Raw genomic sequence first — 10,512 nt, forward strand, 5'->3', positions numbered from 1 at the left:
GGGATTTTTTGAAAGGTGTTTGCAAAGTTTTATAAATTTTCTTTTTTGTTTTGTCGATTTATTTCATGAATACGAGTCCTTTTATTAGATGCATATAGCAAAGTTTACTTGAAAATTTTTCCTTGATTAAATTTACGTCCCTCATTGTCTGCGCCAGTCCAACTGAGATATTGCTTGACCAGCTCCTTTGTTTCGTCCTTAGACGGATCCAGTTTTGTCCAACTGTAAGATTCATAATCTACTTGCCAGTCAGGACTCAACTATTAAGAATAAAAAGAAGATTATGTTTGAATGCGTGTGAACACACAAATATTTTATATAATTTATCACTTTTGTATAAAAACACGTACAGTGAAAACAAGATCCTGTCCGCGCCAGATCCAAATACCACTGATTGTATTGTTGTTATCTTCTCCGAATATACAACAACTAGCAAATGTACCTTTCCGCATGGAGTCCAACCTTTGATACATACCGCTAATTAAATTACAAGACATGAAAATCTGTAAAATCCAGAGAAGCATGTAAATAAAACATTCGACATGGACTTTCTCAAATATTAGCTAGAACATTTTTTATCTGCATACTTTAGTTAATTCGTTATTATACTTGTAGTGACTAAGCCAAATGCTATAATTTTCTGGGTCAAATTTCTGCCAGAAATATGGTATGGATTTAGATTCATCTTCGTTAGAGTAAAAACGCTTGAAATCATCCAAATCAAACGAGCTTTTAGGCATCGAAGCAAATGGATTTATCTTTTTCGGTTCGGCGGCTAAAGCTTCCTCTGTTGCATCGGCTTCATCTTCCGCTGCCGGAACCTTTTCAGCTTTTGACTCTTTTTTTGACTCCTTTGATTCTTTAACTTCTTTCTTAGAATCCTTTTCTTTCTTTTCTTTTTTTGAACTCTAGCAAACAATATGTATGTGTGTATGTATATGTATATATATATATATGTTTGTTTATATATACATGTTTGTGTATGTGTACATACAGATCAAAACATACATATATTTACAAAACCATATTTATGTACTTGTACATGAATGTTTTACTTGTACGTGATTTTTTTCTTTTACTAAACTAACCTTTCCCTGAACTTCACCATATTTTTTAGGATCAAACTCAACAGTTTTATCTGCCAATTTAAAGGCACCAATTACAGAAATCGATTCCGGCTGATAGATCACTGTTTGAAACCATCTATTTAGGTTCCGATAAGGTTTACGTAGCTCTGGCTCAAGAATATACTGATAAAGATGTAGCAATGTCATGGCTACACAAATATCTGCTAAAGTCAGTCGCTCTCCTACTAAATAAGTGCGTGTGAGCAAATGCGAGTTTAGAGTTGTGAGTGTTTTTTGTATATCTTCTTTGGCTCGCTCAATAGTCTGAAAATCATTACATAAATTAATAAATTTAATCTATGTATAATAAAACTTCTTTGTAATTTAGCAATTAAGCAACGAAACTTAATATTGTATGGTATAAAGTGTGTGTGAAATATTGCCAGAGCATATACATAAATCTATATATTTTACAATATAGGTAACTATGATATGCATAAAAATTCACAATATTCCAGTAATCTACCTCCTCGAGTTACAAAACCTAGAATTAGAATTTTACCAATTTTGCCTTTGAAGGAGGATATGTACATAACTTTTATAAATATCAAAACTAAATAAAAAATGAAATTAATCTAAAAAAAAAACTATGCAAAAAAATTCATAGTAATACCTGCTTGTTGTAAGGCATTATGCCTATCAAAGGAAATACCCAAGCACAACTTGCAGGAAGAATTTCAGAATCCGCAAAGCCAAGCCATTGAAGAATCAATGCTCGTTCAATTTCGGTTTTGCCTCGCAACTGCTCATTTGCAACTATAAATAAGATATAGATATTTATCATATAAAACACAGTGTGTGTATACTTTATATAAGATAATAAGAAAAAATTAATTTAGAAAAACTTACCATAATATGCTATTGCGTTACTTTCAGTAATATAATGTCCATCAGTTGTTTCAAGCGCTGGAACCTTTGAAAAATTCACATATTTACAATACTTTCAATCTTACACCATGTACAAATCAACATATTGTTGCACATAAAAACAGTTTAAAGCATAAAGATTAGAATAAAAGCAATTAGAAAATAGAAAAAAATGTTTTTTTTTTTTACAATTTTACAATAGTTGGTTTCATGTTAAAAAAAGATAAACTTTTTCTTAAAAATTATAAGACGAAAACTCATGTTAACTATATATTGCATGTAGGGAAACACAAATGACTGTTGATCGTACGAAACATGACTTACCGGTTGTAAAAGTAACTTGACTTACTTTTCCTAGCGGAAACTTTTTGAGAAATTCCTCGGTCTTGTTGGTCTCGCCAAAGACGAAATCATCAGCGACTTTGATCTGGGCGCCAGAGTACTGGGCCGCTATCAAGGCCTTGTAGGCACGGAAATTTTGCGGATACGTGTAGAGAGTCTGTAAAAAAATTTACAGAACGGCATGTGATACATCGTGTAGACTTTGTTTTTTAGCGTTCCGATATCGACATCGACACGCGATTGCGTTGATGTCGACCAGTGAAAAGCCGCGTGAAAGTCACTTACTCCGGACGCCATTGTTACCAGTCGGGAAGAGGAAGTGAAAAGTGAAAGGCCGGCAAAGGTTTGGTTTGGTGCGGTTGTGGCTGTCGGTGGACCATTTATGCCAGTCCATACTCCATTCTATGTCTCATTTCAGATTAGGAGCGCAGCTCCAATAAGATCCTAGAATGGCTGCGGTCCGTTTCATGCTCAAGCGCACATTTATCTATAGTATACGTGACATATATTATAGATAAATGCGCGATTAAGCATGAAACGGACCGCAGCCAATGACGTATGGACTAATTAAGGTGGATATACATTTATACATATATAATATATGTATAAATGTATATCCACCTTAAAATGACTGTCAAATGATCTTACACTTCTGTCGCTATTCCACGGTAAATTTAAAAATGGCAGCCCTCAAAGATGTTGCCTCCTTGTATCAGAATTTAAAACGTGAATGGACAAAAAAACCTTGCAATTTGAAGAAATGTAGCGAGTTACTCAATCAATTAAAGGTATAATCTATATATTTCAATCATATTTGAGCAAAATTCACTCTCTTTGATGATATTTCATAATAATAACCTCAATTTTGCGGGATTTAAATAAAATAATTTTTTGTTTTTTCACTAAGTTTAAACTTTAACGAACATTTTCTTGAGAATTTAGTATTTACATATATACATGTACAAAATCTTGATATAATTATTGTCTAATATTGTATTGTTAAATGACAAACACTGTCATTTGCAGGTTGGTCTTACTCATTTGATGTTTCTTCCAACATCAAACAGCACAGCTAGTCAAAATGAATTATTGATTGCCCGTAAGTTATTCCTAATTTTCAAATACCCTATCATGTAACAAGAGCTTAACATATATATAAAAAGTTCTCTAAATTTTAATTTACATGTATGCGTGTAAATGACAGGAGATATATTAGAAATTGGGGCCCAATGGAGCATTGCCACTGAAGATATACCTTCTTTCGAACGGTACATGGCGCAGCTGAAATGTTACTATTTTGATTACAAGTCTGGCCTGATAGAATCGGCTTACAAATATCAACTTCTCGGTTTAAATCTTTTGTTTCTGCTATCGCAAAATCGGGTTGCCGAATTTCACACGGAGTTGGAACTTCTGCCATCCGATCAAATACAGTCGAATGTCTATATAAGACATCCTCTCAGTCTGGAGCAATATTTGATGGAGGGTTCTTACAACAAGATTTTTCTGGCCAAGGGCAATGTACCTGCCGCCTCTTACAACTTCTTCATAGATATTTTATTAAATACTGTACGCGATGAGATTGGCGCGTGTATGGAAAGCGCCTACGAAAAGATATCTGTGCAAGATGCAGCGAGGATGCTCAACCTAAGCACAGAGAAAGATATAAAAGCGTATGCCGCCAAAAAGAACTGGAATCTTTCTAAGGACGGTTATTTCTACTTTACCACTACTAGCGAAAAGAAATCGGAAGAGCCTATCCCGAGCTCTGAATTAGCTGCGCTCGCGATAGACTACGCGCGAGAATTGGAAATGATTGTGTAACATTTTATATATGCATATCTCTGTGTGTGTATATTTTATATCTAAATAAATATTAACGATATTACACTCTTTTATAGTATATATTGCGAGTTCTTTTTTTTCTCTTTTATATATGTACATATATATAATATACACGATAAAATTTTTGTTTAATTGAAACAATTTTGAGTATATAAAATATATAAATATATATATATATATACGTTTTTTTTTGTGAACATATACCTTTTTACATACACCTTGTATATTAAATCTTATATATTAAACCTTGTATATTAAATCAATCATATATGTTGTTTGTAATTGATATTTTATTTATATAATATATAATATAATTGCAATGTAAAATAATTTACAAAAACAATATCAAGATTCATAATATTAAAAAAATTGAGTCATGTATACATATATCATTCAGTAACGCAAATTATATCATATATGTGTATGTGTGAAACTAAAGTATACAAGAAGTATAAGAAGCACTCTGTGACAAGTGGTGACGTATAATGGTGTCAGCTGATAATCAGGAAATATTAATTAATGGAAATTCGCAAGATAAGAATTAAACGACGTAACTTAAAACAAATTATGTAGACCTGACATTAATAGCATTTTGTATTTATTCGTGTTGAAAAGAGATTTTGGCGACAGAGAGTTACTCCTGTAATAACCTCAAAAATATGTGTCTGCTAGCGTAAACATATAAACTTTATCTATTTAAGCATATCTTACGTGGCAGATTTCTCATTGCTGATATCAGTAACAAGCCAACATTGCACGTAGGTAACATCGCATATTTAAACAAAACACAAACAGTAAACAATAAGATGTAATAATTGTACATTGCAGTATTATACAAAATATATATAAAATTTTATATATATAAAAAATATTAATTTTATATAATATATCAAATATCAAATACCTGATTATGTTTAATAGAAATTTGTTTAATGACAACATATATATATATGTACTTACAAAAATTTATTGTACATGTAAATTTATGATTTTTATTAAAATTTGAAAATTATGTTTTTAATCAAATACAGAACAGAAATTATAAATTACTTGTAATTATTATTACATACAGGATTTACAGAAATGCATGAAAAGAGAAAAAAATTACGAATCATGCGTGCTTTAATACTTGTCGGTGGTTATGGAACCAGATTGAGACCTCTCACTTTGAGTCGGCCTAAACCACTTGTGGAATTTGCAAACAAACCAATGCTTTTGCATCAAATTGAAGCACTGGTATGTGTTCAATACTTAGAACTTCCTAAAAGTACTGTTTTGTTTTATCTATCTGTTACTTTAATGTTTTCAGGTGCAGACAAATGTAACAGAGGTAATCTTGGCGGTTTCTTACCGAGCACAACAGATGGAAGAGGAATTGGTTCACGAAGCAAAAAAATTAGGAGTACAACTTATTTTTTCTCATGAACCAGAACCATTGGGTACTGCCGGACCACTTGCGCTTGCCCGTGAATATTTATGCACCAGCGACGATCCGTTCTTTGTTTTGAACTCTGATATCATCTGCGATTTTCCCTTTAAACAGCTTCTCGAATTCCATGAGAGTCATGGTAAAGAGGGAACTATAGTTGTAACAAAAGTAGAAGAACCGTCGAAGTACGGTGTGGTTGTGTACAGAGAAGATGGAAAAATCGACAGTTTTGTGGAAAAGCCACAAGAATTTATATCCAATAAGATTAACGCAGGTATTTACAACAATAACGAAAAAAAAATATCGAAATATTCATGCATAGGAAAATCTTGTGTAAATTTATACACACATATATAACATTTATATAAACATTTTGTTTTTGCAAAAAAATCTAGGAATATATATTCTTAACCCGAGCGTACTGAACAGAATAGAACTGAAACCAACAAGCATCGAGAAAGAAGTCTTTCCAGGTATGGCTCAAGATGGAGAATTATATGCGATGGAATTGCCAGGCTTCTGGATGGATGTGGGACAGCCTAAAGACTTTCTCACAGGCGAGCATTTAATATTATTATTCTGAAAAAAAATCCAAACATGCTATAACTAGTTTATATATATGTTTATATACGTGTCTATATATAAATTTATCAAAATCTTTTATGTATTTTTATTTTATAAACTTTTTTTCTCCAGGCATGTCTATGTATCTTGCTTCGTTGAGACAAAAGCATCCGGAACAGCTCCATTCCGGATCCGGCATCGTGGGCAATGTTCTGATTGATCCAACGGCTAAAATCGGTAAAGATTGCAGAATCGGTCCTAATGTCACAATCGGGCCAGGTGTCACTTTAGCCGACGGATGCTGTATTAAACGAAGCACTATCTTGAAGGCAGCTGTGATAAAAGAGCACGCATGGCTCGATGGGCAAGTATTACTATTATTCTGAATATTGCAAGACGCATCTCTCTTCCTCTCTCCTCTCTCTCTCTCGTGTTAATCAAATATAACATATATGTAAAACTTAAACAGATGTATCGTTGGATGGAGAAGTGTCGTGGGACGATGGGTGCGAATGGAAGGTACAACTGTACTAGGAGAAGACGTTATTGTAAAAGACGAACTATATATTAATGGCGGACAAGTTTTGCCACACAAAAGCATTTCCACTTCTGTACCGGAACCGCAAATTATTATGTGACCAAAGACTGTGATTCCGAATCAGTGAAAAAGCATAATAATCGTGACTGAAATACAAAATGTTTGTTTCGATTTTGGTTCTTAAACGCGCTTGAAGGCAGTTTCTTATATTCGTTTTTATTATATATTATTTGTATATATACTCGGAAATTTATTCATATATAAACAAGTTCTGAATCTAAATGTTACTTAGTTATATATGTAATTGTATATAATCATGTATGAGATTGAGACAATCTCATATGTGATTGTATTTAATCATGTATAATCAGGTATAGAATTTGTCTGTATATGATATTGTCTATATATATTTTCGTACAAAAATATTTTATAAAACTTTATAAATCAATTCTCGTAGTTTTACTTACTTTTAAACACAAGTGCTTCGTACACATTCATAAAAAAAATAAACATTTCACAAATATAATAATTCACACGAGACAGAACGGAAAGAACTTAAGTTATTTTTATTGGTAAACCTCGTACTACTATCGCAGCTGCCGTCATGTATTGCGAACACGTCTGCTTTGCATTAGCCACCGCTCTTAACATTTCTGAATCCAATTTTATTTCTTCCTTTTTTGTATTTTCTGTTAATTCTAAAAAAAAAAAATTGAATATATAAATTACTAAGCATACAGGTGAGAAAAGACAGATTAAAAAAAATAAATAATAATAATGCTTTTAATAACACTGACTTAAAGTACCACTGAGCCAACTGTTCAGATCCACTTCGGCCCACGATTTCTCAGACGACGACGGAATCCAACTGCTTATAAAGTTTGCGGTCATTTTATCAATATCAGCGTCCGTTACTTCCCACAACATACCCAGTAGACAGGGACTAAAAGGTACTTTGATGTTTAACACACACTTGTAATTTTTTTACATACTTAAATTAAGTTATATATTCTCGTATATTCGTACCTGCATGCTATTAAATACTGATTTGAAACACCATAAGGTGGATATCTTCCGCCTATTACAAGCAATTTCACGCTGTTACATCCGAATAACAAAACGGTAGATCTCACTCTCATCTTTTCGATGTCTTCTCCGGATACATATTGTATTCCACTTCCATGACCGCTATACCTACAAGAGATATATAAAATGTAATCGGAAACATAATGAACTTTCATAATCGCGATAATAGACAGATAGACAGGTGAGATTTTTGTACATTAAAATGTCATGATTTACTAGCGCATCTTCAAACATTTTCTCGTCAGGTTCCTTGTTGTAACTGCTTTTCCATTTTGGTAACCAGAAATTCATGAAGAGTTTTAGTCGTTGTTCCATTTTATTCAAACCACCCGAGGGATTCACTACGCAGATACCCATGTCGTCTTTGGCTTTGATTATTTTACAACCGTCTACTATAGTATCTTCGTGCTCTTTAAATAACGCATACACTACATGCAGACAAGAGAAACGAGTGGTAGGATGGCACTTAATAATCTCCATAGCTTCGAACGCCAAATAATCCAAGTTCTTTAAAGATAAACAAAAAAAAGAAAAATAGCTGTTGTACAAAAACACAACGTTGTGCACACATTTATTATGTGTTGGCATACGAGAACATATAAATGTTATAAATCATCTTTATGTATCACTGGCACGCTTACTTCCTCAATAATTAGAACTAATGTCTTCCGTTTTATATTTTCTAATTCTTTCATACACGACAATTTTCCGTAAATTGATAAAATAATATTACTCGCAAGTTTTTTATTGTTGGGAATTAGAAACTTGACGGCACGTGCTATCTCTTCGCGAGTGAGAAAACACGCGCCTACGGACACTTTCTTTAAGAGCCATCTACATCGCTGTGATATTTTAACGCTAAAAATAATAAAACAATGATTGATGACGAAATTCAAAATATGAATAAACGATTTATAGTAGAGATTATTTGTGTCAAGTATAAAATTACTTAATGTACTTGCTATATTGTGTTTAATGTGTAACTTACGAGGGCTTGAAATCTAATATTAATTTATCAATCATGTTGTGAATCTCTTTTACAATGTCCACATCTTCAATAGGATCTGCCATAAATAAAACTCTCCATTCTCTCAACCATATTTTCTCTAATGCTTCTATAGCTGCCTATAATTAATCATGTTGAATTTTTGTCATAAAAACATTATCGATCTTCATATCTAACTTCAAGTCCTTCATTTTATACCTTCATTTTGTTATTCTGATTTTTACGCATTTTCCAATATTCCTCATAACTTGCATAAGTAGCCTGTAGCTCAGATTTGTAGTTGCCTAATAATTTATGAACTTCTTTGCAAACGTCATAAGAAACTTGTGTCATAGGTTTTGGAAGGGTTATGCATAAAGGTTCCATGTTCGATGCTCCTGTTGGAAGTACAGTAATATGTATAGCATGCATTTCACTAGATGTAAATTTTCCATATTTTAACACACTTGGAGATTCATATTGAGCAGTGATCTGAATCATATACCATTCTGTGAACAGAATAAAAAACAGAAAAATTAACAAATTTATATCTGTATGTATGTATGTATATATATACATTAGTATATTATTCATGTATGTATATATATATATATACACATATATATGCAAATGAATAAGATACTATAAAACAAAAAAACAACATGCCTTTTGGTAACTCTTTAAGTTTTGATTTTAAAGATTCAGCATTATCTACAAATTTGGTATCAAACTTCATGTGTGTTGGTTTCAGTCCATATGTCTGAGATTCTTCTCTGTATATTTCACGCAGTTGAGTCTTTTGATATCTGTGCATGACATGTTGCCGAAATATTACTGCATGAGATTCAATTAAATGATGAATAGCTACAAGCTCATTACCAAGCTATAAAAAAAACACTGCTATTTTATACATATAACTGTAAATGAAATTTAAAAACTTTTGATACTTTAAACATACCTCTAAATTACAGACTGCTAACGTTTTATTCAAACTAGAATATTCAACACTTCCTGTATAATAGCAGCATGTGTCCGAAAGTAATTTCTCCACGTTACTTTTAAACTCTTCCAAATTTGTCTTTTCAACTCTTCTTCGTGATTTTCTCAATCTTTGCGAGTTACTTGAGTCTGTCGATTTATCCTCAAACTCGTCTTCGGCATGACATTTGTACAAGATTCTCATGATTTCATCTACTTCAGCCATGACTTACTCACTTTCAAAAGCTTTGCAAGCAAACCGTTACGTTTAATTTCTCTTTATTATTATTATTTGATATTATTATTTCTTTATTATTATTTGATATTGTTTTATTATTGTAGTTTTACGAGTACATATTTAAAAGATAGCATCTGACTTCCTATAAATAATTAGAAAACCAATATAAACCTATAATCAAGGTTTTCTATATTCCTTTTTTAATAACACTTTAACACTAAATTCTTAGTTCTTGTGTGTATAATTGCAATTATCATCAATAAAAAACTAAATTATTGAATACAATATATCTGTAAAGAACGCGTACACATGCGGATCTCAAATTAAAAACTGACAGTTACTTTTAAGGGCCTTCTACAATAGGTTTGGTTTGGTGCATATATGGCTCAAAGGACCGTTTCAAGCTAGTCCATACGCCATTCTAAGTCTTTAGGAATCGTGACACAGGTCCTAAACCGTGGTTTGGGTACAAGCCACGGAGTTGTACGTTCGTTAAAAATACTGATAAACTGA

The 10,512-nt window shown here is 32.3% G+C and overlaps 4 protein-coding genes across 6 annotated transcripts; 2 read left to right on the forward strand and 2 right to left on the reverse strand.

Annotated features, from left to right (window-relative positions):
* Positions 1-61: 61 nt before the first annotated feature.
* Positions 62-2,726, reverse strand: LOC109858808 (elongation factor 1-gamma). The gene is made up of 8 exons (XM_020436430.1): positions 2,622-2,726; positions 2,344-2,493; positions 1,977-2,040; positions 1,741-1,883; positions 1,089-1,391; positions 588-908; positions 351-503; positions 62-260 (listed from the first exon to the last, which is right to left on the reverse strand). Exons 1-8 carry the CDS (start codon positions 2,631-2,633, stop codon positions 105-107), a joined length of 1,302 nt encoding a protein of 433 aa, XP_020292019.1. The 5' UTR covers positions 2,634-2,726; the 3' UTR covers positions 62-104.
* A 252-nt stretch (positions 2,727-2,978) lies between these two features.
* On the forward strand, positions 2,979-4,229 carry LOC109858804 (26S proteasome non-ATPase regulatory subunit 8). The gene is made up of 3 exons (XM_020436418.1): positions 2,979-3,124; positions 3,363-3,435; positions 3,541-4,229. Exons 1-3 carry the CDS (start codon positions 3,017-3,019, stop codon positions 4,158-4,160), a joined length of 801 nt encoding a protein of 266 aa, XP_020292007.1. The 5' UTR covers positions 2,979-3,016; the 3' UTR covers positions 4,161-4,229.
* Positions 4,230-4,610: 381 nt separating this feature from the next.
* Positions 4,611-6,975, forward strand: LOC109858812 (mannose-1-phosphate guanyltransferase beta). Of its 2 annotated transcripts, none has more exons than XM_020436436.1 (6): positions 4,611-4,943; positions 5,254-5,417; positions 5,491-5,884; positions 6,006-6,167; positions 6,307-6,538; positions 6,644-6,975. In XM_020436436.1, exons 2-6 carry the CDS (start codon positions 5,265-5,267, stop codon positions 6,810-6,812), a joined length of 1,110 nt encoding a protein of 369 aa, XP_020292025.1. In that variant the 5' UTR covers positions 4,611-4,943; positions 5,254-5,264; the 3' UTR covers positions 6,813-6,975. The 2 variants fall into 2 exon arrangements, with proteins under 2 accessions (XP_020292025.1, XP_020292024.1); XM_020436435.1 differs by having other exon boundaries at positions 4,611-4,939.
* A 145-nt stretch (positions 6,976-7,120) lies between these two features.
* On the reverse strand, positions 7,121-10,355 carry LOC109858810 (separin). Of its 2 annotated transcripts, none has more exons than XM_020436433.1 (9): positions 9,742-10,355; positions 9,450-9,666; positions 9,003-9,292; positions 8,787-8,923; positions 8,440-8,656; positions 7,995-8,305; positions 7,739-7,906; positions 7,510-7,655; positions 7,121-7,410 (listed from the first exon to the last, which is right to left on the reverse strand). In XM_020436433.1, the coding sequence occupies exons 1-9, from the start codon at positions 9,985-9,987 to the stop codon at positions 7,268-7,270; spliced, it is 1,875 nt and encodes a 624-aa protein (XP_020292022.1). In that variant the 5' UTR covers positions 9,988-10,355; the 3' UTR covers positions 7,121-7,267. The 2 variants fall into 2 exon arrangements, with proteins under 2 accessions (XP_020292022.1, XP_020292023.1); XM_020436434.1 differs by having other exon boundaries at positions 9,450-9,589; positions 9,742-9,821.
* Positions 10,356-10,512: the final 157 nt, after the last annotated feature.

This window comes from Pseudomyrmex gracilis, unplaced genomic scaffold (assembly GCF_002006095.1).
Source record: "Pseudomyrmex gracilis isolate BER0280 unplaced genomic scaffold, ASM200609v1 scaffold_225, whole genome shotgun sequence".
In the NCBI taxonomy this organism is placed as follows: domain Eukaryota; kingdom Metazoa; phylum Arthropoda; class Insecta; order Hymenoptera; family Formicidae; genus Pseudomyrmex; species Pseudomyrmex gracilis.

What these genes read in the sequence shown, in the direction of transcription:
- LOC109858808 (XM_020436430.1), bottom strand. An exon ending in TAACGCAATAGCATATTATG is followed by an intron (nt 1,884 to 1,976) that starts GTAAGTTTTTCT and finishes TCTTATTTATAG; the next exon opens with TTGCAAATGAGCAGTTGCGA. An exon ending in GACAGGATCTTGTTTTCACT is followed by an intron (nt 261 to 350) that starts GTACGTGTTTTT and finishes TATTCTTAATAG; the next exon opens with TTGAGTCCTGACTGGCAAGT.
- LOC109858804 (XM_020436418.1), top strand. Translation starts at nt 3,017, where the DNA reads ATGGCAGCCCTCAAAGATGTTGCCTCCTTGTATCAGAATTTAAAACGT. An exon ending in AGTTACTCAATCAATTAAAG is followed by an intron (nt 3,125 to 3,362) that starts GTATAATCTATA and finishes TGTCATTTGCAG; the next exon opens with GTTGGTCTTACTCATTTGAT. An exon ending in AAATGAATTATTGATTGCCC is followed by an intron (nt 3,436 to 3,540) that starts GTAAGTTATTCC and finishes TGTAAATGACAG; the next exon opens with GAGATATATTAGAAATTGGG.
- LOC109858812 (XM_020436436.1), top strand. Translation starts at nt 5,265, where the DNA reads ATGCATGAAAAGAGAAAAAAATTACGAATCATGCGTGCTTTAATACTT. An exon ending in TGCATCAAATTGAAGCACTG is followed by an intron (nt 5,418 to 5,490) that starts GTATGTGTTCAA and finishes TAATGTTTTCAG; the next exon opens with GTGCAGACAAATGTAACAGA. An exon ending in GCCTAAAGACTTTCTCACAG is followed by an intron (nt 6,168 to 6,306) that starts GCGAGCATTTAA and finishes TTTTTTCTCCAG; the next exon opens with GCATGTCTATGTATCTTGCT.
- LOC109858810 (XM_020436433.1), bottom strand. Translation starts at nt 9,987, where the DNA reads ATGGCTGAAGTAGATGAAATCATGAGAATCTTGTACAAATGTCATGCC. An exon ending in ATATTAGATTTCAAGCCCTC is followed by an intron (nt 8,657 to 8,786) that starts GTAAGTTACACA and finishes TATTATTTTTAG; the next exon opens with CGTTAAAATATCACAGCGAT. An exon ending in CAGTATTTAATAGCATGCAG is followed by an intron (nt 7,656 to 7,738) that starts GTACGAATATAC and finishes AGTACCTTTTAG; the next exon opens with TCCCTGTCTACTGGGTATGT.